The sequence below is a fragment of the Centruroides sculpturatus genome, unplaced genomic scaffold, assembly GCF_000671375.1.
Source record: "Centruroides sculpturatus isolate CEXI.00-Female unplaced genomic scaffold, Cexi_2.0 scaffold1367, whole genome shotgun sequence".
In the NCBI taxonomy this organism is placed as follows: domain Eukaryota; kingdom Metazoa; phylum Arthropoda; class Arachnida; order Scorpiones; family Buthidae; genus Centruroides; species Centruroides sculpturatus.
Genome location: NW_019385836.1, coordinates 1 through 26,169, shown reverse-complemented (window position 1 = coordinate 26,169; position 26,169 = coordinate 1). Strand labels below are relative to the sequence as shown.

The following is a 26,169-nucleotide window of genomic DNA, read 5'->3' as shown; positions in this document are numbered from 1 at the left end:
AATTACAGAAAATAAAGCGAGGATAATGTAATTAAATATATTGAACAATTTAAATATTTCATGAGATGCTTTTCTATATAAATTTCCTGTATACTTTAGCTAAGCCAGAACTTGTTTTACATGAAATGTTTATTTGTTATGTTAAAAATATATATGTATGTTCATCACCATCACTTTAACTTTCACTTTACAAATTTTTTCATCTTAAACTATAAATTAATAAATATCTGATGTATGTTATACATATTTGCAACATTATCATCAATTAATAATAATAATAATAATAATAATAAATTATTACAAACTCTTACTATTAGATTTGCCTAAAAATGCCATTTACTTTTAATGATTATTATATATTATTTAATTCTAATTTCATTTTTATTAATGTTTTAAAATAAATCATTTTATCACTACAGTAAAAAAACTGCCATATGAATTATAATATTTACATAATGTATAAAAATTAAAAATGCATTACAAAAAAGTATTTTTATTGGTGATTTTCATTTCTTAAAATTAAAAAAAAACTTTAAATCAATTTTTGATCAGTTAATTTATTCCTATAGATATTTAATCAGTATTTAAAACAATTTCCATTAATGAAAAGTATTTTGAATCATTTTTATTAATGAAATGCTATATTTCTCTAAATATTATTTTATTAATTTATATACTTTAAAATAATAAAAACAGAAAAATGTTTTAATCATTTTAACTGTCTGTAATGTAAAAACAATTTCATAAAATAAAAACAACACAGTTTTGATACAGATTTTCTAGAAATTTGCAGTAAAACCAAGCAATAATATAGTTTATCTTGGTAATTAAGTTTATTCTTATCTCCATAAAAAAGAAATTTAACTTTTGTAGATGTCTTTTTGTAAAAAAAGACATCTACAAATAATTTATATTTTCATTATTATTATTTCTGTATTAAAAATAAATATAATTATATATTTTACACTAGATACATAATCCAACCAATACAGAAAGTAATCGCAAAATTAATTTTAAAAAAATACATTCAAACTTACTTATATTTTAAAATAGGAAATATTTTAATTCAATTTTCAGGCAAAGCAAATTATATGCAAATTGAATTTAAGCATTAAAAAAAGAAAAACAGGATATTGAAAGCCAAGCTAAAAGTACATTCATATAATTCTTATATCATATAATACCAAAATTAACTAACTATCAAATTAGTAAAAGTATTAGCACTTCAGCCAGCTTCAGTCAATTAATTGATGCACAGTTATTACTATTTATATACTTGGATATTTTATTTAGAATTTAAGTTATCTTTGCAATTAGAAACTGATGATAAAATTATCAAACAAAATTGATAGTATATGCATTAATTAGTAATTGAATTTAAATCAGAAATTATCACTAATATAAATTTTCTAAATATTTCTATAATAAATAAACTAAAATAAATCTTAAAATATTGATCATACTTAAATACTGCTTCCTAACAAAGTTTGTCTAATCATAAATCACTCTAAGAAGTCATTTCTAACATATTAGTCATTTGGCATTTACAACAAAGATAATTTTCTTTAAATGTATTGTATAAATTACTAGCATATATAAATTTTAAATAAAAATTACATGAAATCAAAGGCTAATGAACAAAAAACAACATTTATGATAAGATTAAAAATGTACTGTACCAAATTTAGAAAATATAATTAGTTTTAGCACTTGGTTGCTTCTTGTTCTCTCTTTTGTTCTTTCAGAGTAAGCACAAAATTGCTATGTAGAACTTATCACATAGGAATGCTTTCTGGTAAATAATATAGACTATTTTGTACAATGAAAATACATTTTGAGCTATTTGCCCCTCTTAAGTCCTTATTGTATAATTTGAAGTATTGGTTACCAGAGTCCATTTTAAGATGTTTTTCCTCCCTTCACCCCACATTTTGTATGACAATTAGTCTACTCAATAAATGTACAATGAAACATTTTACACCTTTTAGCTTAGTGGTTTTTATTGATCCATTTTTAAGGTGTGATATTCATGACAAATACTGTATAGTAGGACAGTATATTTTCATGTGGCATTTGTGTTTTTTCGTTTTTTAAAGCAAGTTTTAAGTTCTGTGTTTTACAGGTATATCCCTTTTATCACATTTTAATATTTTTATAATCATTTTATCAATATTTTTATTTACATATTTTTTAGTTTATTTTAGTTTTACTTACTATCCCCTTTGTTTTAAAATACTTAATTAGTAGCAGTCATTATTAAATATCATACCAAGCAATCTTATTTTTTGTGAGTTTTCACATATGTGAGATATGAATAGTTGTTAATTTTACTGTAATTTATTCTGTAGTTATCAAATTGTACTATAAGAAATTAAGATGATGTCTGTTGTACAAAATAAATTCTACATTATTCATCAGAAAATGTTCCTGTGTGATAAGTTCTATACAACAATTTTGTGCTTAATTATTTTTAGTTGTAACTGATATCACAGTCTCCTTTTTTATTTTTTTCCAAACAGTAATTTAGTATAATGTATTTAATGAGCTTATTGACTATAATGCATTTAAAACATGGCTGAGAACAATAGAGTTCAACTATAAATAGTTCAAAGTTTGCAAATCCATAACAGTTAAAATCTTTAGAATAGAAAATAAAATTTTTACATTATATCTTCATCATGTAAATAAGAAATGTCAAATGTGAAGTTCACAATAATTTTTCTGAAATTAAAACCTCTAACTTTATGAAGAGTAAAACAAATCAGCATTTATCATTTTGCAGAAGTAACACTAGAGAACAAGAAATTTCTAACTATAAATCCATATTAGAAGTTTCTTATACATTTATTGGAAATTGTTATAATAATATATTTAACATTTAAAATAATGAATGTGTAAAGAGTGGCATTTAAATCAACAAGGACGTTTACAAAGCACTGAAATGAAACAGGAATAAAAACTCAAAACTATACAAGTTAAATATCATCTAGGAAAAAAGATTAAATAATATAAATTGCCCTTAAAAATACAAATTTCCAAAATATTGCTTATTAATAAAATTGATCTGTAGGGACAGATCAATTTTATCATTTATTTGGTCTTTTATCTTGTATAAAAGACCAAATAAATGAATGAGAACAAACTAGAACTGCCAAAAAAAACATAATGAAAATTAACATTGCAAAATATTAATTAAAAGGCTATATTTTAATTATAAACAAAATAGCCATTTGAGTACTGTATATTTAAAATGAATAAGAATCATCAAGAATATACTTTCAGGAAAAGGATAAATATTCAATCATCTAAATTCTAATTAAATCATTGGTTTTGTTGTAAAATTGCTTTTCTATATTTTATAACACAGAAAAATTTTAAAACGATTACTAAATTCTTCTTACTAAATTCCTCTCTGAAACCAGAATTTTAATTACTAGAATTTTTCATCTAATTTACACACACACACACAATTTGACAACTGCTAGGAAACAGTAAAATTTTTTCCATAAAATGGCATCCCGTTGAGACAACTGCTTAAATTAACCACAGTAGACAATGTTGTGCAATTTCTACACTTCGAACAAAAGATGTTCATCAGCAGTTGTTCTCAGTGCATAAAATTTACATCTATTGGAATGATACATGATAGAAGTTTGAAGACAGCAGCGTGAGGTTTTCAATATTTTCTTCTTGTTTTTGTTGTCCTGTTCATTTCCAGAGTGAAAAATGCATGCCATTTCATGCCAATAAAAATATAGCACCTCTACTTACATATGGTATGTAGTTCTTCCTTGACAAGTGTCTACTACTAATTATGCCAAAAAATGTTGCTATTTCCTAGCAATTGTCAAACAGGGTATTATATCAATTAAATAAACAAAATATTAATAATAATAATAATAAAGTGATTTACAGTTTCAGTGGCAATAGTAAGATCCTGCTCTAGTTGTTCATTTCTTAAGCGTAGATCTTTGTTTTGTTCGAGTAAAGATTGTCCAATTCGGGCAGCAAGTTCAAGATCTCTTTCTTTCTGTTATAATAATAAAGTTTGTTTTACAAATCAAAAATAAAATTAATTAGTTGAATACAAGTAAAAATAAGACATAAAATAACCACACCACTTTTTTGCAACATCTAATGCAGTAGTTCTCAGACTTTTTTGGTTTGTGGCACACCATAGAAATATCTTTTTTCCTAGCATACTTTGTATATAAAATTAAAAATATATTAATATATTTTAAATTATTATTAATTAATAGCTAGCTATGTACTATAATAATACAACCCCACAGGCCTAGCCTAGCTATTAGTTTATTATGGTCATTATAAATGAGAAGAAACCAATTCGTACATAGTATACAGCAAGTTTATGTATTTCATAACATCATGAAGGAAAAATATAAGTATGTATGCAATCATTTAAAATTATGGTTGCTGAATTTTGTTTATAAACAGTAAAACTGATTTTATGAGATGGAAAATTAAAGCAAGAGAAAACATGACCCAATAAGAATTATATCTTGTTTATATTATTTAGCCTATGACAAAATTGATTTCATTATACCTTGTTTCCACTTAACACTGCAGATATCAACCATCCAAAACCCAATAGCTATACATTAAAGCCAAACAATTGTCAGATTATATCAGGCTATATTAATACTACTATTAATAATTAAATGCTAAATTATTAACAGTAGTTGTTATATAGCCCAATATAATCCAGCAATCATTTGGCTTTAATTAACATTCAAACTTTCATTTATTTTACTATAAATTAATTATTTGTATATACAAAAACTTAAATCATAAATATATTTATGAGTATAACATTAGTAGTTATATATATATTTTTTCATAAAGTATGAAAAAGCATAGTTGAGTTACAATAAAGCTGTTGAAATAATGCAAAAATTTTTTTAAAAATTATGTTTATTTAAAAAGACAACACACACTGACTTGATATATTTTTGAAATAATTAAAAAATCAAATATTACCAGATTATTCTCAGTATTACTTTTACATTAATTTTAATCTATTACAAAATTTGAGCTAGAGATTCACCATCTTAAATATTTTAATTATAATTTAATAGTTCTAAAAACAGCAAAATATAAAAATAGAACTGAACCCTAAAATTCTTGCAAATTACATAAATACATTATCAATTATAATCTGAATTATTAAATTATTATTTTTAAATAGTCATTCTGGTACATCTCCATTTCTTTTCATCTCAAATATCTCTTCAGGACAAAATAGTAACTCAATCTGTATAAAGTTCATTAATAATTTATAATTTTGTTAATTTATTTGTACTTATTATTAAGGTTTTAGGGTTTTTAAAGTAATATTTACTTTGTTTTTTGAAACCGTGTCCTGTTTTATAATTGTGGAGAAGTAAACACTAGTATTGTGTTTTATTCCAAAGATACATGGCAAGTTTTCCATCAAATCCCTTTATTAGTTGAGTCGACTCAACTAATAAAGGGATTTGATGAAAAACTTGCCATGTGTCTTTGGAATAAAACACAATACTAGTGTTTACTACGCCACAATAATATTTACTTATGAAGCAAGTTAGATAGAATAATGCAATACAATAAAGATGACTTTCTTTCAGACATTGTGTAAAATGCTTAAAAACCCTAAAGAAAGATTACTTTAATCTTCTAAACAAGTTTCTTTAACCATACTAATATAATTGATGTACTGTAATTAAAGAAACAATAGATATTGTATTTTCATGCATATAATCTGTGGGTTTTCTATGTTTAAAAAGGAGTACAAGTTATACAATGAGGTGATATACAATGATTTTAAAATGCAATCATGAACTTGTATTTTTGAAGCAATTGCTACTCTCATGGACATGATGTGTACAAAGGAGTGGGTTATTTGAAGGTTTGATTTTTGTTCGAGCAATTTCCTTTGGAATACAGGCCAATAAAAGTTATATGCATAAAGTTTTTGAAATAGTATATTTTCACTTTAAATACCAATTTTCTTTATCATTAGAATATTAAATAATTTTGAATTTACACAAAAAATTAAAAACAATCCAATGTTTTTGCTAATATATTTATTTATCTTATTTATAATATATTATATTTATTTATTTTAAATAGTGCACATCTTAAAAGATGTACACTATTTAAAATAAAAGATTGCTAGTAAATTCCCTATTCAGTGGTTTCTAAAATTAATATATTGCAAAAACATCTCAAAAAAATTACACACTGAATATATTTCCTTATATGAATTGCTGTATTTCCTTTAAATCAGAGCATGTTTTTGAATTAGTATAAAAAATATATATATTTTTAAATTGAAACATGGAAAGAATGTAACAAATTTTATTTTAAATTATTCATTTTTTGACAATAAAAAATATCAGAATATACATATATTTAGAAAACTAATTATTATTTAATTTTATCTTAATATAAAAATTCCAAAAATTAAATTCCAACAAGAAAAATGTTTTGAATCTAAAAATCTATCACATAGGCATTAATTTTTTATTTCTAATGATACTTTAATGAGAAATTCATTTATTGAATGTGAATGAATATAGATATCTGATTTTTCTTTAAATAATACAGAAGTTCAGATCATTAATCATTTTTCAAACTAGAAAAAATGATTTTTAAAATTATTTACATTTCTTGCAGCTTAGAGAGACATTTAAAAAAAAAATTATATAAGAACTTAGAGTTTAAGAATTAATTTTTAATTATATACAAAATCTTTAACATAAAAGTTTATTTGATACATTTTTTAAATTCATAAAATATTTTTTGCTTTTAAATGAATTATTATTTCCACATGTTTTTGATTTATATATTTTGACAATTTTTTCCTACTTATGCTAACTTATTATGATCAGCTGAACACAACTAGGATTCACAAAAATATCTGTTACTTTGCCATACTTCCTTGGCCTACCCTGTCTCAAAATTATTGCTCATTAAGCATTTGTGGTACCAGATTAAATGTCAATTTTGGCTATCCATCTAGAAGTGTGAGTAATCTGGAGTGACAATTGCAACGTCTATGGTCAAATCCGTTGCACAATAGCATATGATGTCTGTACGCTTCCATGACTAACTATATCTGTGCATGACATGGTCCTAAAAGTTCCTTTTAAATTATGTCATTGTTCCACAGGAAATTGTCCTTTTGTTGTGACATTACCTTTGATTATTACCTTTATCATTATGGTCTCACTAATAAAGTTTCAATAGATTCTAATGCCTCCTCATCAGTAACTTATAATAAATAATAATAAAATTTCAATAATATAGATTTCAAAGGAAGAATTTATAACTACAGTAGAGCGTTGTTTATCCGAAAGTTGGTTATCTGAAAGAATTCTAGTTGGCAATTTTAAATTTTTGCCAGTGCTGTGGCGCTGCAATCTTTGGCTGTCTTGGGCTACTCAAATATTTTATGTTTTTAATATTAAATTAACTTCTGAAGTATAATTTTTTATTGATTTTATATTTTTCAATATATTTATTTTGTTTGTACAAAATAAAGAAATAATTTTTAACAATACAATAGCAACGATTACTATTTAAAAAAGTTTAGGTTAGGCTTAACATCGACGAAAATTCAATGCAAAGTGACACACAACGGAGAAAAATTTCAGGATGGGATAGGTTAATATATTTTTTCGTACATAATCGGTTATCCGAAAAATAAGTTATCCGAACAACCCCAGTCCCCAATTGATTCAGATAAAAGACACTACTGTATTTATAAGCTAAAAAAAAAAAAACCCATTAAATATGTCTAATGAGCTAAGTTTTGGAGTAACAAATCAAAAACTGAAACTTTTTTGCACCACTCAATAGAACATTATTCCTAAATCAAATTCAGTACTAAGAGAGTTGATTTTTTTGTAAGAATCATAACACTACAGCAAACAGAAAGTTTAAATTTGAAAAGAAAAAACTTGCCATTACACAATTCAGACCATCAGAATTGCCTGTGTCTCAGAGATGAATTTTGTCTAGTTTTGATATCATTCATCTCTGAAAGAAGAGACGAGAGATAAGTGACCAGAATAAGGCTCCTGCTCCCTGATCAGATAAGAATCATATGTCAACACTTAGCACCATTGATAAACTTGTGACAAATTTCAAGTATTTGAATAAATTTTCTAACCTTAATGTAATTAATGTTAATCAATATAACTTCAGGCAAATATGGATCAAATCAATAACTTTATAGAAAATCATTGATTGTTTTGCTGATTCTGATTAATCAATAAATGTTCTTTTAATTGGTACAAAACTAATTTTGACTATCCATTTGTTACTCAGAAGCTTGGCTTGTAAGATGTAATTTATGACAACCATCCTGTCACTATTACTTATACCAGATTTTGGTTTAATAACTTCTCATTAGGGAATCATTCAAATATTATATAAGCATATTGACTGTTCTTACTACATAAGCAGTACTGTACATATTGATCCTTCTAATTTTATGTAAGATTATTAATGTTTCTTTTTTATTACAATAAAGAAATAAAATGCAACAAATTTTATATTATGACAGAAATTTGGAGTAGTAATAATATCAATATTTATAATTTTGATGATAATGTAACACACAAATAGACTATTATAAATTATAAAATGGATTATCAAGTATAAATTAATGCATATACATTTTTAAAAGCTTTTATACATCATTTTTATACGTTTGAATATGCAAAAAAACAAAATGTAAGCAATGATTTGGCTATAAGAAATCTTCAAATTTTTCACTCCTCTTTCCTCAAATATTTATGTAGTATTTAAACTTTCTTTTAGCAAAGATAATATTACAAGAGTACAAACAATTTTTTTTTCTGTTTGTACTCTCTTCAAAGTTTTCAATTTTCATTAAATTCAACAAAGTTTTCATTAAATAATCTTCAAAAAAAGTTTGCAATTATTTGAACCTGTAGTTATGGTAAAACTTAGTTTAAAGTTTAATAATTGTAATACTTGTGATGTTACAATTTCTAAACTGTAAATTTGCCTAATCAAAGTGTTATTTTGTAACTAAAAAATGAAATCATCATCATCTGCCTTAATGAGAAAATAAAAACATTTTCATTAAAAGCTTATTCCAAAAGTTTTTCTTAGTCAAGTCTGAAAATACTTAATTTCCTACATTACTATAAAAACAAACAGCAATTAACAGCAACTAAAAACTAAATTCTTTAATTTTGTCATTATTTTATTCAGTCTGCCAAAACAACAACATAGTAGAGTTTAAATGATTTGCATAGCAAGTATCCACTAAAAATAATACTACAGTTTTTTATGATAACTATTATGTAGCAATTTTTATTGAGATTTTTTGAAGTAAATAATAATAAACAATTTCAAAACTGGAAAAAAATAAATTCATTTAATTAGATTAAATTTAAAGTTCAGAAATCATAGTATCATAATTGTTACATTGACTTCATTTTTTACCATCATGCAGGATTCAAAATTAATGATTGTCCCAGGTACCCAAAATTTTACTTGGACTACCAAATCTACTTTCAAGTTGTCCAACAGGCAACTTCGTTTCTTTCTCATTTTTTTTTCTTTAATCTTTTTGTACTTTGTGCATATTTTATCCTGCTAAATAATAATAATACTGTAGTAAGAATAATAATACCGTAGAACGTCGATTTTCCGAATCAATTGGGGACTGGGGTTGTCTGGATAACTGATATTTCGGATAACTAATTTATGTACGAAAAAACAGTTTAACGTATCCGATTTCGAAAGTTTTTCCGTTGCGTGTCGCTTCGCGTTGAATTTTCGTCGATGTTAAGCCTAATAAAGACTATTGTATCATTAAAAATTATTTTTTTATTTTGTACAAACAAAATAAATATATTGAAAAATATAAAAATAATAAAAAATTATACTTCAGATGTTAATTTAGTATCAAAAACGTAAAATATTTGAGTAGCCCAAGACATAGCCAAAGATTGAAGCGCCACAGCACTGGCGAAAATTTAAATTTGCCGACTGGAATTCTTTCGGATAATTGTTTCGGGTGATTGACTTTCGGAAAATCGACGCTCTACTGTAGTAAGAAACAAAACACAGGAAAGTCCATTTGAGACATCAACTCTTATGACAACAAATCTAATATGGGCACCACAGGATACAAGAGAAGCATGTGAGATGGCAAAATAAAAAAGCAAGCATTGGCAATAAGAGGAAAAATATTGATGACATAAGTAATAGTAATGGACTAATAGTCATTTGTTTGAACACTATTGTTTTAAAGACTTAATAATTATTATTATGTTGTCTCATAATCATTAATTTTACTTTGTTGTACTTAAATTATAAATTTAAAACAAAATAAAATATATCAGAAAAATTTCCTATTTTACAAAAGTAGAATGAAAACTTGTCAATTTCATAAGTTTTACTGTAAATACAGAAAAATCATGACTTCTTAAATAACAGTTTTGCTTTAATGATTAATGGGTACTAACACCTAATTAATGGATCCTTTAATTCATTAATCAGGTGTTTATATTTTCATTTTAAATGTAATATTGAATAATTAATTTTTATTCAGTATCCAATTCAGTTTGTGTAGGTTTGTTAGTTACTAGGTTTGTGTACTATTAAGAAGAATCCTTAATATGATTTTTAATACAGTATCCAATTACAGCTTTGTTTAATTTTTTTTTTTAAATCACAAATTCTTTTTTTGTTTTTTTGAATATTTTACTTCATTAAAGTTTTTTGACAAATTTTCTACACACCCAATAAGAGTTCATAGGCCTACTTAATGTTTCTAAGTTGGCACCTATTGTAAACAAATGCCTTGTAGGTTGCCAAAAATGTTCAAGATTTCTTTTTGTGTGTAGAACTAATGAACTGATGTTTGTAGTGTGCAAGCAATAAAGCAACTTTATTTTTTATGTAAGGAGGTAATGTTTTTTCATATTTTCTGGTTCTTTATAAAATAATCCAGCAATGGGTTGCTTAACTTTCTCTGCAACATTTGAAACTGTGTGTGAGACACCACCTGTTATGATATTTTATTATTAAAAATTTTTTATATTTTAACTATTATAAAAGGCAAAAATGCTTAATTTTTGCCATTTTATAACAGGTTTTATAGAAAAAAGTTTAAATGCTCATAACAAGTAAAATCGTCATTAAGTCTGATGTTACCAAAGATACATATGATTCCCCTTTATCTCCCCATCCCCTCAACCTTTAACCAACAAAATTTAATAGCATCATTCTCCTAATACACAAACCTCCCTGCAAAATTTCAGAAATTTTTGACAAGGCACAGGAGTTATTACGATTCAAAGAGGGTGAACAAAATCATGCCTCCACACACTAACATCCATACACAAAAATTACCCCCAAATGTTTTTTGCATTTCTCAATGTTTCAAGGTCACAAGTACAAAAATATAAAAATCTAGGGATAATTTTTTGACTGACTGCCATACTTTCCCTGTCATATATAACAACCAGAAAGTAATAATACACCATGCAGTTTGGACAACTACTTTTGTTACAGAAAACCAAAAGTCTAGAGCTGGTTGCCTGCAATATTCTTAATTTTTAACTCTGATATTGTCATTTGAATATATTAGTTATATTCAAAAATTTTATAAATCTAAAATATTGAGAAAAACAATTTTTTAAAATTAAACACATTATAATTTTTTTTATCAATCAAAGGATTGATTTCTTTGATATAAAGGACAAACTTATTCTTCTATGTAAATGATGGAAATATTTAGCTGGACTTAAAACTTCATACTGAATAATGTGATAAAAAAAATCCAAAAATCATAGTAATTAGAAATAACAAATTTCTATTTACTATTTTTTTGGTTTTTGGATTGGTGTAAAATAACCAAAAACAAATTTTTGGTTATTTTTAACAATGAAAGCATTGCTACTAATTGACACACGATTCTTTTTGATCATGTATTCAATTTAGAGTTCCTAAAAAATATTTTTTCCAAGATAATTTTCATGAAAATGTGATATATATTAAACCCATTCTAATTTCATATAAGAATTAAACTGACAGGGCAAGACTGGTAGTCCAAAAGGATTCATGAATATGACAGGATCATTTTGAGGATGTTAAAAGATACAAGAGGAGGTAATCAAAGGAGGTTTTGTTAGTATTTGGCAGCTAAATGGAGATGAGAACAGTTGAATCTGAGTACAGTAATACCCCGAACTTACGCGATAGGTGGGACCGAGCGGTAACCGCGTAAGTCGAATTCGCGTAAGTCGGGGTATTGCTGTATACTGGTTTTCAGTTCAACTTTTAGGTTTTTAAGTTGACATTTTTTTATATATCCTTAAAGGTATTTTTGTTAAGAGTTAAAATGGTATAGTAAAAAATATGACGACTGTTATTCTAGTTAAATCATCTTAGTGATAACCAATACTATTGTGAGAATGTTCATAGAAGGATTATTCTAACAATACTTAAAATGACTCAATAAAAATCCTTATTTTGATGTAATATTTAAATTTTCCATAACAAATTCTCCTCATATTTAATTATCAGCAAAATGTCATATTGCAACACTTTTATAGAAATATTCCCAACATTCAAGAAAAATTATAATAAGAATAATCGCTAATTTTTAAATTCTTGTTCAAAATCATGTACACATTATATAAAACTTCTGTACAGTTTTTATGATTTGAAATAAACGTCAACTATATCATCATAACCAAACATACATACTGAAACTATTAAATTAATCATTAACATATGCCACAAGAAAAAATTTACTAAATTAAAATGATAATGAAAAAATGGCAACTGCTGAATGATAGATTTTATATTGTTCCAAAACAGTTCCAAACTTTACTTTTGAATGATACTGTTTCTTTGATTACATCATATTAATGGGATTTGTTTTTAAACTAATTAAACTTTTATACAAATCAATATTACAAATATAGTAAATTAGTTATTACATGATATTTAATATTGTATTACTTGATGTGAGAAAAACAAATAAATCTAGTCATAAATTGTATCAAATGAAATAAATCACCAAAGTAAAATTATTAATTTTCAAATTAACAATTTTACTTTACAACAATCAATCAAATTATTTGTTGATAATAGCTAAATTTATTCATTCCTCTTGAATAAAGCATAAAATATTATGTAATACAAATACTAAATAATACAATTGATTGATTAAACTAACAATAATAAAAATAGATCTATCAATATGAACTACACATTAAATCCAATACTTATATATATTTAATAGCTACCATATTGTACAACTCTTTAAATAATATTGATTAAACCATCACTTGTTGCTGATTTAAACTTTAATTATCTTTAATTTTGGGTTTTTTTTTTATATTTATTTTTCTATATTTTGTTCTAATTTTAGGAATTAAATTTAGTCATTTTTTTTATTTACAACACACATTCAATATATACTGTAATCATTAAATATCAGTTAAATTTAGAAGTGACCTATATTGCTATTTAATAATGATAATTTCTATTATATTTGTACTCAATGGATTATTACATTAATATCATATACCAACTACATAACAAAATTATAAGTATTAAATGAGTTAATTTTTGATTTCATATAATATAACTAATTAAAATATAATAAAGCCCATTTGCAATTCTTTATTATTATTTTTTTAATCTTTTGCATAAAAATTGCTTGAAAATGTGTGTAATCGGAAAATACAAATAAAAAAAAGAAATAAAAAGGAAATAAAAATAAATGACATATGTATTAAAAAATGTTTTGTGAACTTCATTACTTTGTCTTATTCATCAAAATTCACTTAACAGGACAATAACACACATGAATTGTATTAAAAATATTTAGTATATTTCAATATAGGAAAATATCCATTCCTCTAATACATGGCAACCAAATAAAATTCTATTTTTATTATATTCTATCACAAACATTTAAATTACTTTCACTTATAAATTAAAATAATCTTATTTTTATCAGTTATGCATACCTCCTCGAGTAGCCTGGTCACAGCATCTATGTCATTGTATGTCTTTGTCATCTGGCTAAGACGATCCGAACATAAGACTAAAAAACAAATAAATGACAGATATAAAATAAGAAACTAAATACTAAAAAATTAAATTATAGAAATTCACAGTATTTTTAACAGATTGGCATTGTTTTGTAGTGTCAAAATAAACACAGTATTTCATAACAATCTATGATTATTTTACTGTTAAAAAATTATATCAGAATAGAATGAAGTAACAGATAAATTAGAAAAAAAAAGAAATCACAGTTCATTAAGATAATATCTGATTAAAATTTATTTATTTGGCATTTTATATATTGTTTCCTATACTTATATCAATGCTTTATTTTGACAAATTTGCCAAAATATAGCATAAATTAAATATTTTTTATATCATAATACATTTCAAACTAAATATACAAATTATATATATATATTATATTTTTTAGTATTTTATTTAAAAAATATGATAAATCATCCAATATAAAATTTAATACTTAATAGCAACAGTTTAAGAAACTGCAAAATCATTTACACCAAAAAAGAAAAAAACAACATTTATTTAAATTGTTTCCATTTCTACTAACGTTTTCATTCAGATAACACTAATTACAGATATAAGTCAAGGGCATTATATTGAAAACAAGCTTCCTTTTCTGTACTACAATTCATTCAACTCGAATCTTAAAAGAGGAAACACGCGCCTGTGTAAATAGCACAATACTTAAAATGACATAAATATGAAAAATTAAGCAGTTATTCGCTATTTGAAATGAATCATACCTCGACTTCGATAAACATCGCGCGTTTTGTACGGTATTTTATGTATTTAAATTACGATCGAGTATGATGTACCTTCATTTTTTTTCTGCTCGGTAAGGCGAATTGACACTAGTTCCTCAAGCTGATATAGATCGTTGGTGCCTCTATGCATAATATGCAACCCGTAAAATTCCTAAGTAACACCACGTTGGCCGACCATAGTTTCGATGCATCACACACCACTTATTACTGATCCTGGATCAAGTAACAGACACAACCTGCACCATCGATAACCTACAGAGCTTCAGACCATCGTATCGAATAGTCGCAGCTATCGCTCTCTATAACAAGGTAGACGTGCGTGTGGAAAGGTACAGGTGGTCTAGTCTATTCAGCAAAGGGGAGGGAAGAATATACTAGCTTCATCGGAAAAGAAGGAAAAACTTTATCCTATCATTACTTAATCGAAATATGATTGCTATCGATGATCTTCACCTTAAGTTAATTTTATAAATAACTATTACTAGAAACTAGGTCTCTACCATATTTTGCTGGGACGTTTTTAACTATGTAACATTATTTATATCGTGTTAAGGTAAAAAAAATCAAAATTAAGAAAAAATAACTGAAAAATAGGTCCTGCACAGTTCGGCGAGCATCGACAAATAGGACTTGGTCGGATTTCCTCAAAAAAACTGATCTGATCAATCAAAAAAAATGTGACAAGATAAACTATTGATCGTATCATGTAAGCCATCATGTTACATTGGATGACTTATGACACGATATATTGTTTTATGGTCATTTACTTTACATCTCTCTCTCTCTCTTTTGACATTTTGACATTAATGACGCGATTAAACTTGCATAAAAAAATTGCGAAAGTACTAACTTCGGTTTAATTAATTATAATTTAATAATCAAATTAATTGAAATTGTATTCTTTTAATTATTCGTTAAGAAACCGCATACAAAAAAATTAGAAAAAAATTAACCCAGTTTAAATGTGCGAGAAACTAGAATTTAAAAAAAAGTCGTAAAAACTTCGATAAATGTTTTAAAAAAATCAAAATTAAATTTTCAGTGAATACAATTTAATCACGAAATTGCTAATTTACATTAATTTTTATAAATTTCCAACCATAAAATTAACCTAAATAAGAAATCCCACAACGGAACCAAATCTAAACTTTCAAACAAACTGTTTTGAAAATATTTAGTCTTTCAACTGAAAATTTTATTATAAAAAAAGAAAGAAATATATCCAAAATTCCACAATTCGCAAAACATTATATCAGTCAAAACAAAATTACGCAAAACTAAAAATTAATATTTCGGCAAATTTGAATATTTATTCAGAAAATTAAAATATTTTAATAATAAAGCTGAAAAGAAACGTGATTAGACCTCGCTATTAAATAGGTCAAAGCCTAGTTAAGAAAAAGATGGAAAGAAATCATTAATATATTCATAAAATTTTTTAAAAAATTATTTTATCTACTCGAAGTCTGAACTGCCATTTTCCTCCCTTCGAAGGTGTCATTTTTCCCCCCACTTCGAACTAAACAGATAAGACAAACGGGACTTATTACGAGAAACTTAAAATAATAATATATGAATTTTCGTATAAACACGCAGTTTTTTCATCGTCGGAAACGTACGAGTTACATTAAAGAATGCAAGAAAGGCAATTCTCTTAGGGCGTGGCTGGTCATCATTTTTACGAGGATCATTCGTTTCAATAAATAAACTGTATAAAATATTTTCGTCTTCTCGACGATCTTCGAACAAGAAAAAAATAAAAACTAAAAAGGCACTTTTATAAATATATCCGATAACCAAGTGCCTTTAGAAACATTTTCAAAATCAATTATAATTACGAAATGCAATTAGAGCAAAGCAACTTTCGACAGAAACAATCAGATCTGGTTGCTTCAGGAATGCAGGCAACGTACACATACATTAAAAAAAAATACGTAAAGATTTTCGTTAAGAGTAAACTTTTCATTAAATTTTAATAATAAAATTTACCCAATTGACCTGTAACCAGGGCTTCCCAACTGGCCCCTTAGAGGTCGAGGAAAGTTTGAGGGAGTCTATAAAGCATTGAAAATATTAAAAATTTTACACATTTTTTGCTCCCGAATGTAAAAAGACACTTTTAAAAATCATATAGGAGTCTGTTGCATACATATTTATATATATTATTGAAGGTGGTCGATATATAAAAAGGTGGGGAATACACGACCTGCAATATACATTAATATAATGTCAAAGTCATTAGTTTATACAGTAAATTACATCACGTCTGTCTATTAAGTTGTATGTTTTATATTATGAAAACTTTGTTTAAAGTCTTAATAATATGCATCTGTATTTTGAAATAGGATAGATGCAACAATGATGAAGTGATTACATATCACAAAAGGACCAAGAGTATTCTCAATCGCTGATTCACGGACTACAAATGAGCCGTAAAACATACTTTGTAAAGTAGATGAACCGTGTAAAGCCTGAAATACCTTAATATTCGATTTTATTAAACCTTAAAATAACCTGTATAACTTATAAATAGTTGTTTATAATTTTATGAACAAGAGTTTTATGATGTGTAATAAATTAAAATTCCTTACGAAATGTAAGACAGAGTGTATTACACATACAGAAAATAATAAACCTGTTCACTTTAAAATGTAAAATGTTAATTTTTTTAAAAATAATTAACATCCGATGAACGTTTAGATTAATTAAAAAATTAAAAAATAAATAAATAAATTACATCGTTCCAATCCGAGGTTCAGCATAAAATCAAAACCCAACGATGCATTTCAATTTCTTAAAACAGTCCATGAAAAATGTTTCTAGTCAAACGGGAAGTTGACAGCAAAAATACACGTTTTACGTATAAAGCAACTTTTTGACGACTGAGGCAAGCTTGTCCAGTATGCCGGAAATTATCCCAGAAATGTTAATGCACCATTAACAGTAAGGAAGATCACACGATATCAGTCTTTCCGAACAAAAGTTTTTTGCTGAAACAGACATTTCTAGTGAACAAAACTTAATTTTCGTGTACTATATTTGGCCAGAAAATGGGGATATATAGCCTATTATTATTATTATTAAGTAATATATTTTTACTTAATCCACTATTGATTAAATTAATTACAAAAATGCGACCACTCGTTAACGCTTCAAAACTAATAATAATACAAATCTACTTAATTCCTCATTAGGTTTAATTGGTGTTAACTTGACTAAACCAAAATATTACTTAAGTAATAAACATAAGGCTAATATGTGGATATATAAACAGGAAAATTCCTATCTTTCTATTGAATTGTCTTGAGTTATGACGTCAAAAAACTAAATTTTTAAACAATCTTCCTTTATAATTTGGATGCAAGGTTTCGAAAGAACAATCATGCAATTTATTAGATAAAAATCATTGTCATCGTCGTCAATCTTAACGAAAATGATAATCACGCTAACAAACACATATACGAATTTTATTCTACTTTTTTATATTATTCCGCGCACTTAAAACGCACATATCGCATCACAGGTAAAAACCACATTTAGTACACAGTCATAGAGTAGTGACTAGTGGCATCTCGAGAACAACAAATGCCAAAAAATTCGAATTTTTATCCGACCGACACGATAATCCTGTTTGGAAGCCTGACCTTGAAGCAAACCACATGACGTGGTTCCAAAATACCAGTATCAATATTTAAATAATCAATTATTATTATTCTGCATACAATACAGAAATAAATTTGTTCCTCCGTCAACTGTAAACAACAAAATAAAACCGCCAATTTATTTTAAATTGTTAAAGGATAAACAAAAAGGCGCAGGACAAAAACATAATTTTAGTACAGTTTATTAATACACGGGCTTCTCGTCACTATTACAGGTACACAAGTCACATTGTTAGACGTTTCTAAATTGAGAGTTCGCCTTTGCTGTTTTGTTAGTTATCCTTGGCTGTAAGCGTTAAGATCATACCATCCGTATCAGAAGAAAAAAGAAGAATTTTTTCTGAATGGATCGACAATTAATTCTCAAAAACAATCTCACACAACAGGAAAGGCAATGACCACAGATGTTTATTCACTTCAATAGGATCTTTTCATCACTGGCCACTCATTTAAAGTCTGAGAAAAAATTTTAATTAGATAAGACATTATGAATATTTATTAGTTGATTGTGCATAACTTTTGTTCTTTTGAAAAATGTTCCTATTTATATACTGAATATTTAAATTAGATTGTACGTAAAAATTCGTATTTCGCAACGAAATTTATTAAATTTTTATTAAATATTTGTCTATTATATTTGAAAAATATTTATTTAAAAATAAGTCGCTGCGATGTAAATTAATATAAATCTAGGGAAAACAAAGTTTATTTTCGATCTCTCAAACAAATTAATTGCCTACAAGTTACTTTCTAATGTGAAAAATGACAAGTGTGCTCAAACAAACGTTAGAATTATTTTTAAAAATGACAACTTAACAAAATCGTTAATCATTTTATTAAATTTTATTTTGTATTTGTATTTATTTTGTATTAATTTGTATTTAAACAGTCCAAATGGACAAATTATATTCAACATATAAAACAAAAACACTAGAAGCAATATCTTGATTATTATATTGTTTTCAATACAGGATAATATTTTAAAATACGAAAATATGCGAGCAGTTTCTGTTTTACCATTTCCTAAGCGTGTGAAATGTCGAAATAAAACGCTGTTTGTGAAAAATATATATAGTAAAACCTGTGTAAACCGGACTCGCACCGAATATTTGTCCGATTTCAGTTTTGAACAGGTTTGACTGTATCACCGGAAGAAATAATGAGAATAAATAGCGTGGCCCAGTGACGCAGGTAACAAAAGTAATTGTATCTTGTGTTACCGTAGGTACTGACTGAGCCACGAAATTCGCACGAAAGTCAGTAAACGTAACAAAAACACGAATAAACAGTTATGAGAGTGTTCTTGGTGTCGGATGCATGATATAGGTCAAGTACAAAACAACCCAGGTAATTATCTTTTGATCAATCATTCAGAATTAGAGACCGATAAAGCGGACTTTGAAAAGGGTATAATTGAAGATCAAGTTTTATTTTGTCTAGAATATAATTATAGCGTGAAATAGGATACTGTACATTAAGGAATTTATTATATTATTACTTTTACTCTCAAATATCTGACTTTTACCATGCAGATAAAATGAAAAGTAATATATGTATATAATAGCCGAATTGAATATACAGTAGTAAATTACTCTTACGTTCGAACTTACTATGTATGATATATACAGTAAAACTTGCGTAAACCGGAATCGCACGGTACTGAATATATTTTCCGGTTTGGCAGATTTTTTAACATAGAAAATCGCTTCGTTCCGAAGTTTTCCCGTTTCGGCACGTTTCCGTTTTGTACAGGTTTTACTGTATTTCATCTATTGTAAGATTGTATTGTATCTATTAAACTGTCGTGAATAGAAATGTCCGTATTCTAAACAACGATTATCTACGTCTGTATTTAGTGTGTTACAAATGAAATATGTAAATGTGTACGTGAACATTTTCTACACAATACACGTTAAATACAGTTATTTGGGCGTGTCGACTTTTCTATATAGATCATCACTTTCTTCTTACTTTCTAATAGTTTATTCATTCGTTTTCTCTAAGTCTTTCCGTGGTTTAAGATTTCTCGAAAACTCGAAAATTTTCTGGAATCGTTACTTTGCATACTTTTATATTAGAACAAAACTTCGACTCGAGTTTCCGTCCACACCCTTTACTAATTCTGATGCAACACGAGAATAAATTTTAAAAACTATTATTTAAATACGAATATTTTTTAGAAACTTCCCCCGATAAATTGATATATAATTCGACTTATTTATTTGATGAAAAACAATTTTGAAATTTTTAAAAATGAAGTTAAATCATACCAGGACGAATATTTTCGGTCTTAAGTAAATAGAAATATCAGTAATCGTTATTTAAAATTACAACAATGGCTACTGATACATACGAAACTGAAATAAAAATAGATGTTCTTGGATTATTGTAAATACAGTATATATATAACACGCACATACACAAGTTTTTATGCTACGGTTAATACTATAACAGTAGTTATTGGTGAGAACGTAAGGTAAAACATGTGTAAACCGGACTCGCATGATACCAAATATTTTTCCGGTTCAGAAGATTTCCGTTTTGAACAGGTTTTACTCAGTAGCGTAGCGAGGTGGGTGCAAGGGGGTGTAACATGCACCGGGCGCCACTCGCAGAGGGGCGCCAAAATGGTCTCCAAGACAAACTATGTGTGTTTCTGGGGGGCGCCAATAAAGTGTCATGCTCCGGGCGCCAGTTATATTCGCTACGCCACCAGTTTTACTATACAGTATAGTTCTATAACTCAAACTATTTTTTATTAGTCCATCGGTCAGGCAAATAGTCCTTCCGATTAGTTAACATTTTATTTCATTTGATTTATTTAAGCCTATTATTATTTTTAAGGAAAATAATGGACTATGGATTAGTATGCTGACAAGTGACAATGTTCGTACTACAGTACGAGTATGGTTTTGTTGTCGTAAGGAATAAAGTATAGCAACCAGCTAACATTGTAAGTCGATCGTTTAAAATACCTGAAATGTTCTAAACCTGCTTTTTAAAATATTAAATTTACAGCAATTAATAACAAAGTAAAAAACAATTATAACATATATTTAATAAATTAATAATTTTGTTGCTAAGCGATTTATTCATGCACATTTATAAATCATAAAACGGATCCGCTTATCAGATTGTTGACAAATGAAAAAAAAAAAAAACACTTTATTCAAATGATTTCGCTTTTCTGTAATTAGTTATTACCCGGGAATTTCTCGTGACTTCTTTTTCTCGATGTCGGCGAGATATTTTTGTACCTAAAGGCAAAATATCGATATTACATAATTATAATCACTTAAGCACGCCACTTTAGTCATTCGATTCAGCAGAAAATATAATCAATTATAATTGGTTTTCGTAAGAANTTAGATAATACATATGTATAACAAATTAGGCCTATATTATTTTACAATTTTTCACATTTACTTGATTATTATGCCATAATTTTAACATTGTTTCCATCTCAGCGATAATACTGTGACGTTTACGAATGATGCTTGAATGTAAAGATTGAGCATTTTTCACAGCTTCGAGAATTTTTTCTTTGCCTTTTATAATTGTTCTGACCGACTATTCTGGTAGATCAAACTCCTTTGCCAATTCACAAATTTTCATTTTTGTATCGAAGTCTTTAATAATGGGTACATTCGTAGTCAGACGAGTTAAACGCATTAGTAACGAATCGTTCAAAAAGTCTAATGAAATAGGAATAGCGATGACTTCATTCTCGCTTAACTCGTTCGACTTTACGAACATACCCAATTCCAAAGATAAAGTTTTTCTTTTCTTGTTTGATGCAGAAGAATTAGTTCTACTTCGTTTGGATGACATAGTAGAGTCTCTGGAGTCTCCGTATATATAACAAACACAGAAATAAATAACACAAAATAAGTTGTAGCTATGTGTGGATTCCGCACAACACATCAGAACATGTAAGCTGAACAATAGTGTGGGGAAGTGAGTAATCAAGGGTTGCGTGGCGCTCAAACATAAGACAAATCGACGAGATTTGAAAATCGCGTAACTCCGGGTTCGCGTAAGTCGGGGTATTGCTGTATACTGGTTTTCAGTTCAACTTTTAGGTTTTTAAGTTGACATTTTTTTATATATCCTTAAAGGTATTTTTGTTAAGAGTTAAAATGGTATAGTAAAAAATATGACGACTGTTATTCTAGTTAAATCATCTTAGTGATAACCAATACTATTGTGAGAATGTTCATAGAAGGATTATTCTAACAATACTTAAAATGACTCAATAAAAATCCTTATTTTGATGTAATATTTAAATTTTCCATAACAAATTCTCCTCATATTTAATTATCAGCAAAATGTCATATTGCAACACTTTTATAGAAATATTCCCAACATTCAAGAAAAATTATAATAAGAATAATCGCTAATTTTTAAATTCTTGTTCAAAATCATGTACACATTATATAAAACTTCTGTACAGTTTTTATGATTTGAAATAAACGTCAACTATATCATCATAACCAAACATACATACTGAAACTATTAAATTAATCATTAACATATGCCACAAGAAAAAATTTACTAAATTAAAATGATAATGAAAAAATGGCAACTGCTGAATGATAGATTTTATATTGTTCCAAAACAGTTCCAAACTTTACTTTTGAATGATACTGTTTCTTTGATTACATCATATTAATGGGATTTGTTTTTAAACTGATTAAACTTTTATACAAATCAATATTACAAATATAGTAAATTAGTTATTACATGATATTTAATATTGTATTACTTGATGTGAGAAAAACAAATAAATCTAGTCATAAATTGTATCAAATGAAATAAATCACCAAAGTAAAATTATTAATTTTCAAATTAACAATTTTACTTTACAACAATCAATCAAATTATTTGTTGATAATAGCTAAATTTATTCATTCCTCTTGAATAAAGCATAAAATATTATGTAATACAAATACTAAATAATACAATTGATTGATTAAACTAACAATAATAAAAATAGATCTATCAATATGAACTACACATTAAATCCAATACTTATATATATTTAATAGCTACCATATTGTACAACTCTTTAAATAATATTGATTAAACCATCACTTGTTGCTGATTTAAACTTTAATTATCTTTAATTTTGGGTTTTTTTTTTATATTTATTTTTCTATATTTTGTTCTAATTTTAGGAATTAAATTTAGTCATTTTTTTTATTTACAACACACATTCAATATATACTGTAATCATTAAATATCAGTTAAATTTAGAAGTGACCTATATTGCTATTTAATAATGATAATTTCTATTATATTTGTACTCAATGGATTATTACATTAATATCATATACCAACTACATAACAAAATTATAAGTATTAAATGAGTTAATTTTTGATTTCATATAATATAACTAATTAAAATATAATAAAGCCCATTTGCAATTCTTTATTATTATTTTTTTAATCTTTTGCATAAAAATTGCTTGAAAATGTGTGTAATCGGAAAATACAAATAAAAAAAAGAAATAAAAAGGAAATAAAAATAAATGACATATGTATTAAAAAATGTTTTGTGAACTTCATTACTTTGTCTTATTCATCAAAATTCACTTAACAGGACAATAACACACACATGAATTGTATTAAAAATATTTAGTATATTTCAATATAGGAAAATATCCATTCTTCTAATACATGGCAACCAAATAAAATTCTATTTTTATTATATTCTATCACAAACATTTAAATTACTTTCACTTATAAATTAAAATAATCTTATTTTTATCAGTTATGCATACCTCCTCGAGTAGCCTGGTCACAGCATCTATGTCATTGTATGTCTTTGTCATCTGGCTAAGACGATCCGAACATAAGACTAAAAAACAAATAAATGACAGATATAAAATAAGAAACTAAATACTAAAAAATTAAATTATAGAAATTCACAGTATTTTTAACAGATTGGCATTGTTTTGTAGTGTCAAAATAAACACAGTATTTCATAACAATCTATGATTATTTTACTGTTAAAAAATTATATCAGAATAGAATGAAGTAACAGATAAATTAGAAAAAAAAAGAAATCACAGTTCATTAAGATAATATCTGATTAAAATTTATTTATTTGGCATTTTATATATTGTTTCCTATACTTATATCAATGCTTTATTTTGACAAATTTGCCAAAATATAGCATAAATTAAATATTTTTTATATCATAATACATTTCAAACTAAATATACAAATTATATATATATATTATATTTTTTAGTATTTTATTTAAAAAATATGATAAATCATCCAATATAAAATTTAATACTTAATAGCAACAGTTTAAGAAACTGCAAAATCATTTACACCAAAAAAGAAAAAAACAACATTTATTTAAATTGTTTCCATTTCTACTAACGTTTTCATTCAGATAACACTAATTACAGATATAAGTCAAGGGCATTATATTGAAAACAAGCTTCCTTTTCTGTACTACAATTCATTCAACTCGAATCTTAAAAGAGGAAACACGCGCCTGTGTAAATAGCACAATACTTAAAATGACATAAATATGAAAAATTAAGCAGTTATTCGCTATTTGAAATGAATCATACCTCGACTCCGATAAACATCGCGCGTTTTGTACGGTATTTTATGTATTTAAATTACGATCGAGTATGATGTACCTTCATTTTTTTTCTGCTCGGTAAGGCGAATTGACACTAGTTCCTCAAGCTGATATAGATCGTTGGTGCCTCTATGCATAATATGCAACCCGTAAAATTCCTAAGTAACACCACGTTGGCCGACCATAGTTTCGATGCATCACACACCACTTATTACTGATCCTGGATCAAGTAACAGACACAACCTGCACCATCGATAACCTACAGAGCTTCAGACCATCGTATCGAATAGTCGCAGCTATCGCTCTCTATAACAAGGTAGACGTGCGTGTGGAAAGGTACAGGTGGTCTAGTCTATTCAGCAAAGGGGAGGGAAGAATATACTAGCTTCATCGGAAAAGAAGGAAAAACTTTATCCTATCATTACTTAATCGAAATATGATTGCTATCGATGATCTTCACCTTAAGTTAATTTTATAAATAACTATTACTAGAAACTAGGTCTCTACCATATTTTGCTGGGACGTTTTTAACTATGTAACATTATTTATATCGTGTTAAGGTAAAAAAAATCAAAATTAAGAAAAAATAACTGAAAAATAGGTCCTGCACAGTTCGGCGAGCATCGACAAATAGGACTTGGTCGGATTTCCTCAAAAAAACTGATCTGATCAATCAAAAAAAATGTGACAAGATAAACTATTGATCGTATCATGTAAGCCATCATGTTACATTGGATGACTTATGACACGATATATTGTTTTATGGTCATTTACTTTACATCTCTCTCTCTCTCTTTTGACATTTTGACATTAATGACGCGATTAAACTTGCATAAAAAAATTGCGAAAGTACTAACTTCGGTTTAATTAATTATAATTTAATAATCAAATTAATTGAAATTGTATTCTTTTAATTATTCGTTAAGAAACCGCATACAAAAAAATTAGAAAAAAATTAACCCAGTTTAAATGTGCGAGAAACTAGAATTTAAAAAAAAGTCGTAAAAACTTCGATAAATGTTTTAAAAAAATCAAAATTAAATTT

The 26,169-nt window shown here is 26.4% G+C and overlaps 1 protein-coding gene and 1 long non-coding RNA gene across 4 annotated transcripts in view; both read right to left on the bottom strand.

Annotated features, from left to right (window-relative positions):
* The window catches only part of LOC111642416 (trafficking kinesin-binding protein 1-like), a 44,592-nt gene extending 28,926 nt beyond the window's left edge, over positions 1-15,666 (bottom strand). Inside the window, exons 1-3 of one of the 3 annotated variants that reach the window (XM_023388765.1) lie at positions 14,910-15,666; positions 14,031-14,107; positions 3,914-4,030 (exon numbers count right to left, since the gene is read on the bottom strand). In XM_023388765.1, coding sequence (XP_023244533.1) covers positions 3,914-4,030; positions 14,031-14,107; positions 14,910-14,988 — 273 coding nt within the window. In that variant the 5' untranslated portion in view covers positions 14,989-15,666. The remainder of the gene's footprint in view (positions 1-3,913; positions 4,031-14,030; positions 14,108-14,909) is intronic. The other 2 variants (XM_023388764.1, XM_023388763.1) reach the window with 2 other exon arrangements.
* An 8,680-nt stretch (positions 15,667-24,346) lies between these two features.
* On the bottom strand, positions 24,347-25,951 carry LOC111642419. The gene is made up of 2 exons (XR_002759547.1): positions 25,183-25,951; positions 24,347-24,380 (listed from the first exon to the last, which is right to left on the bottom strand). It is a non-coding gene; the product is annotated as an uncharacterized LOC111642419 (long non-coding RNA).
* Positions 25,952-26,169: the final 218 nt, after the last annotated feature.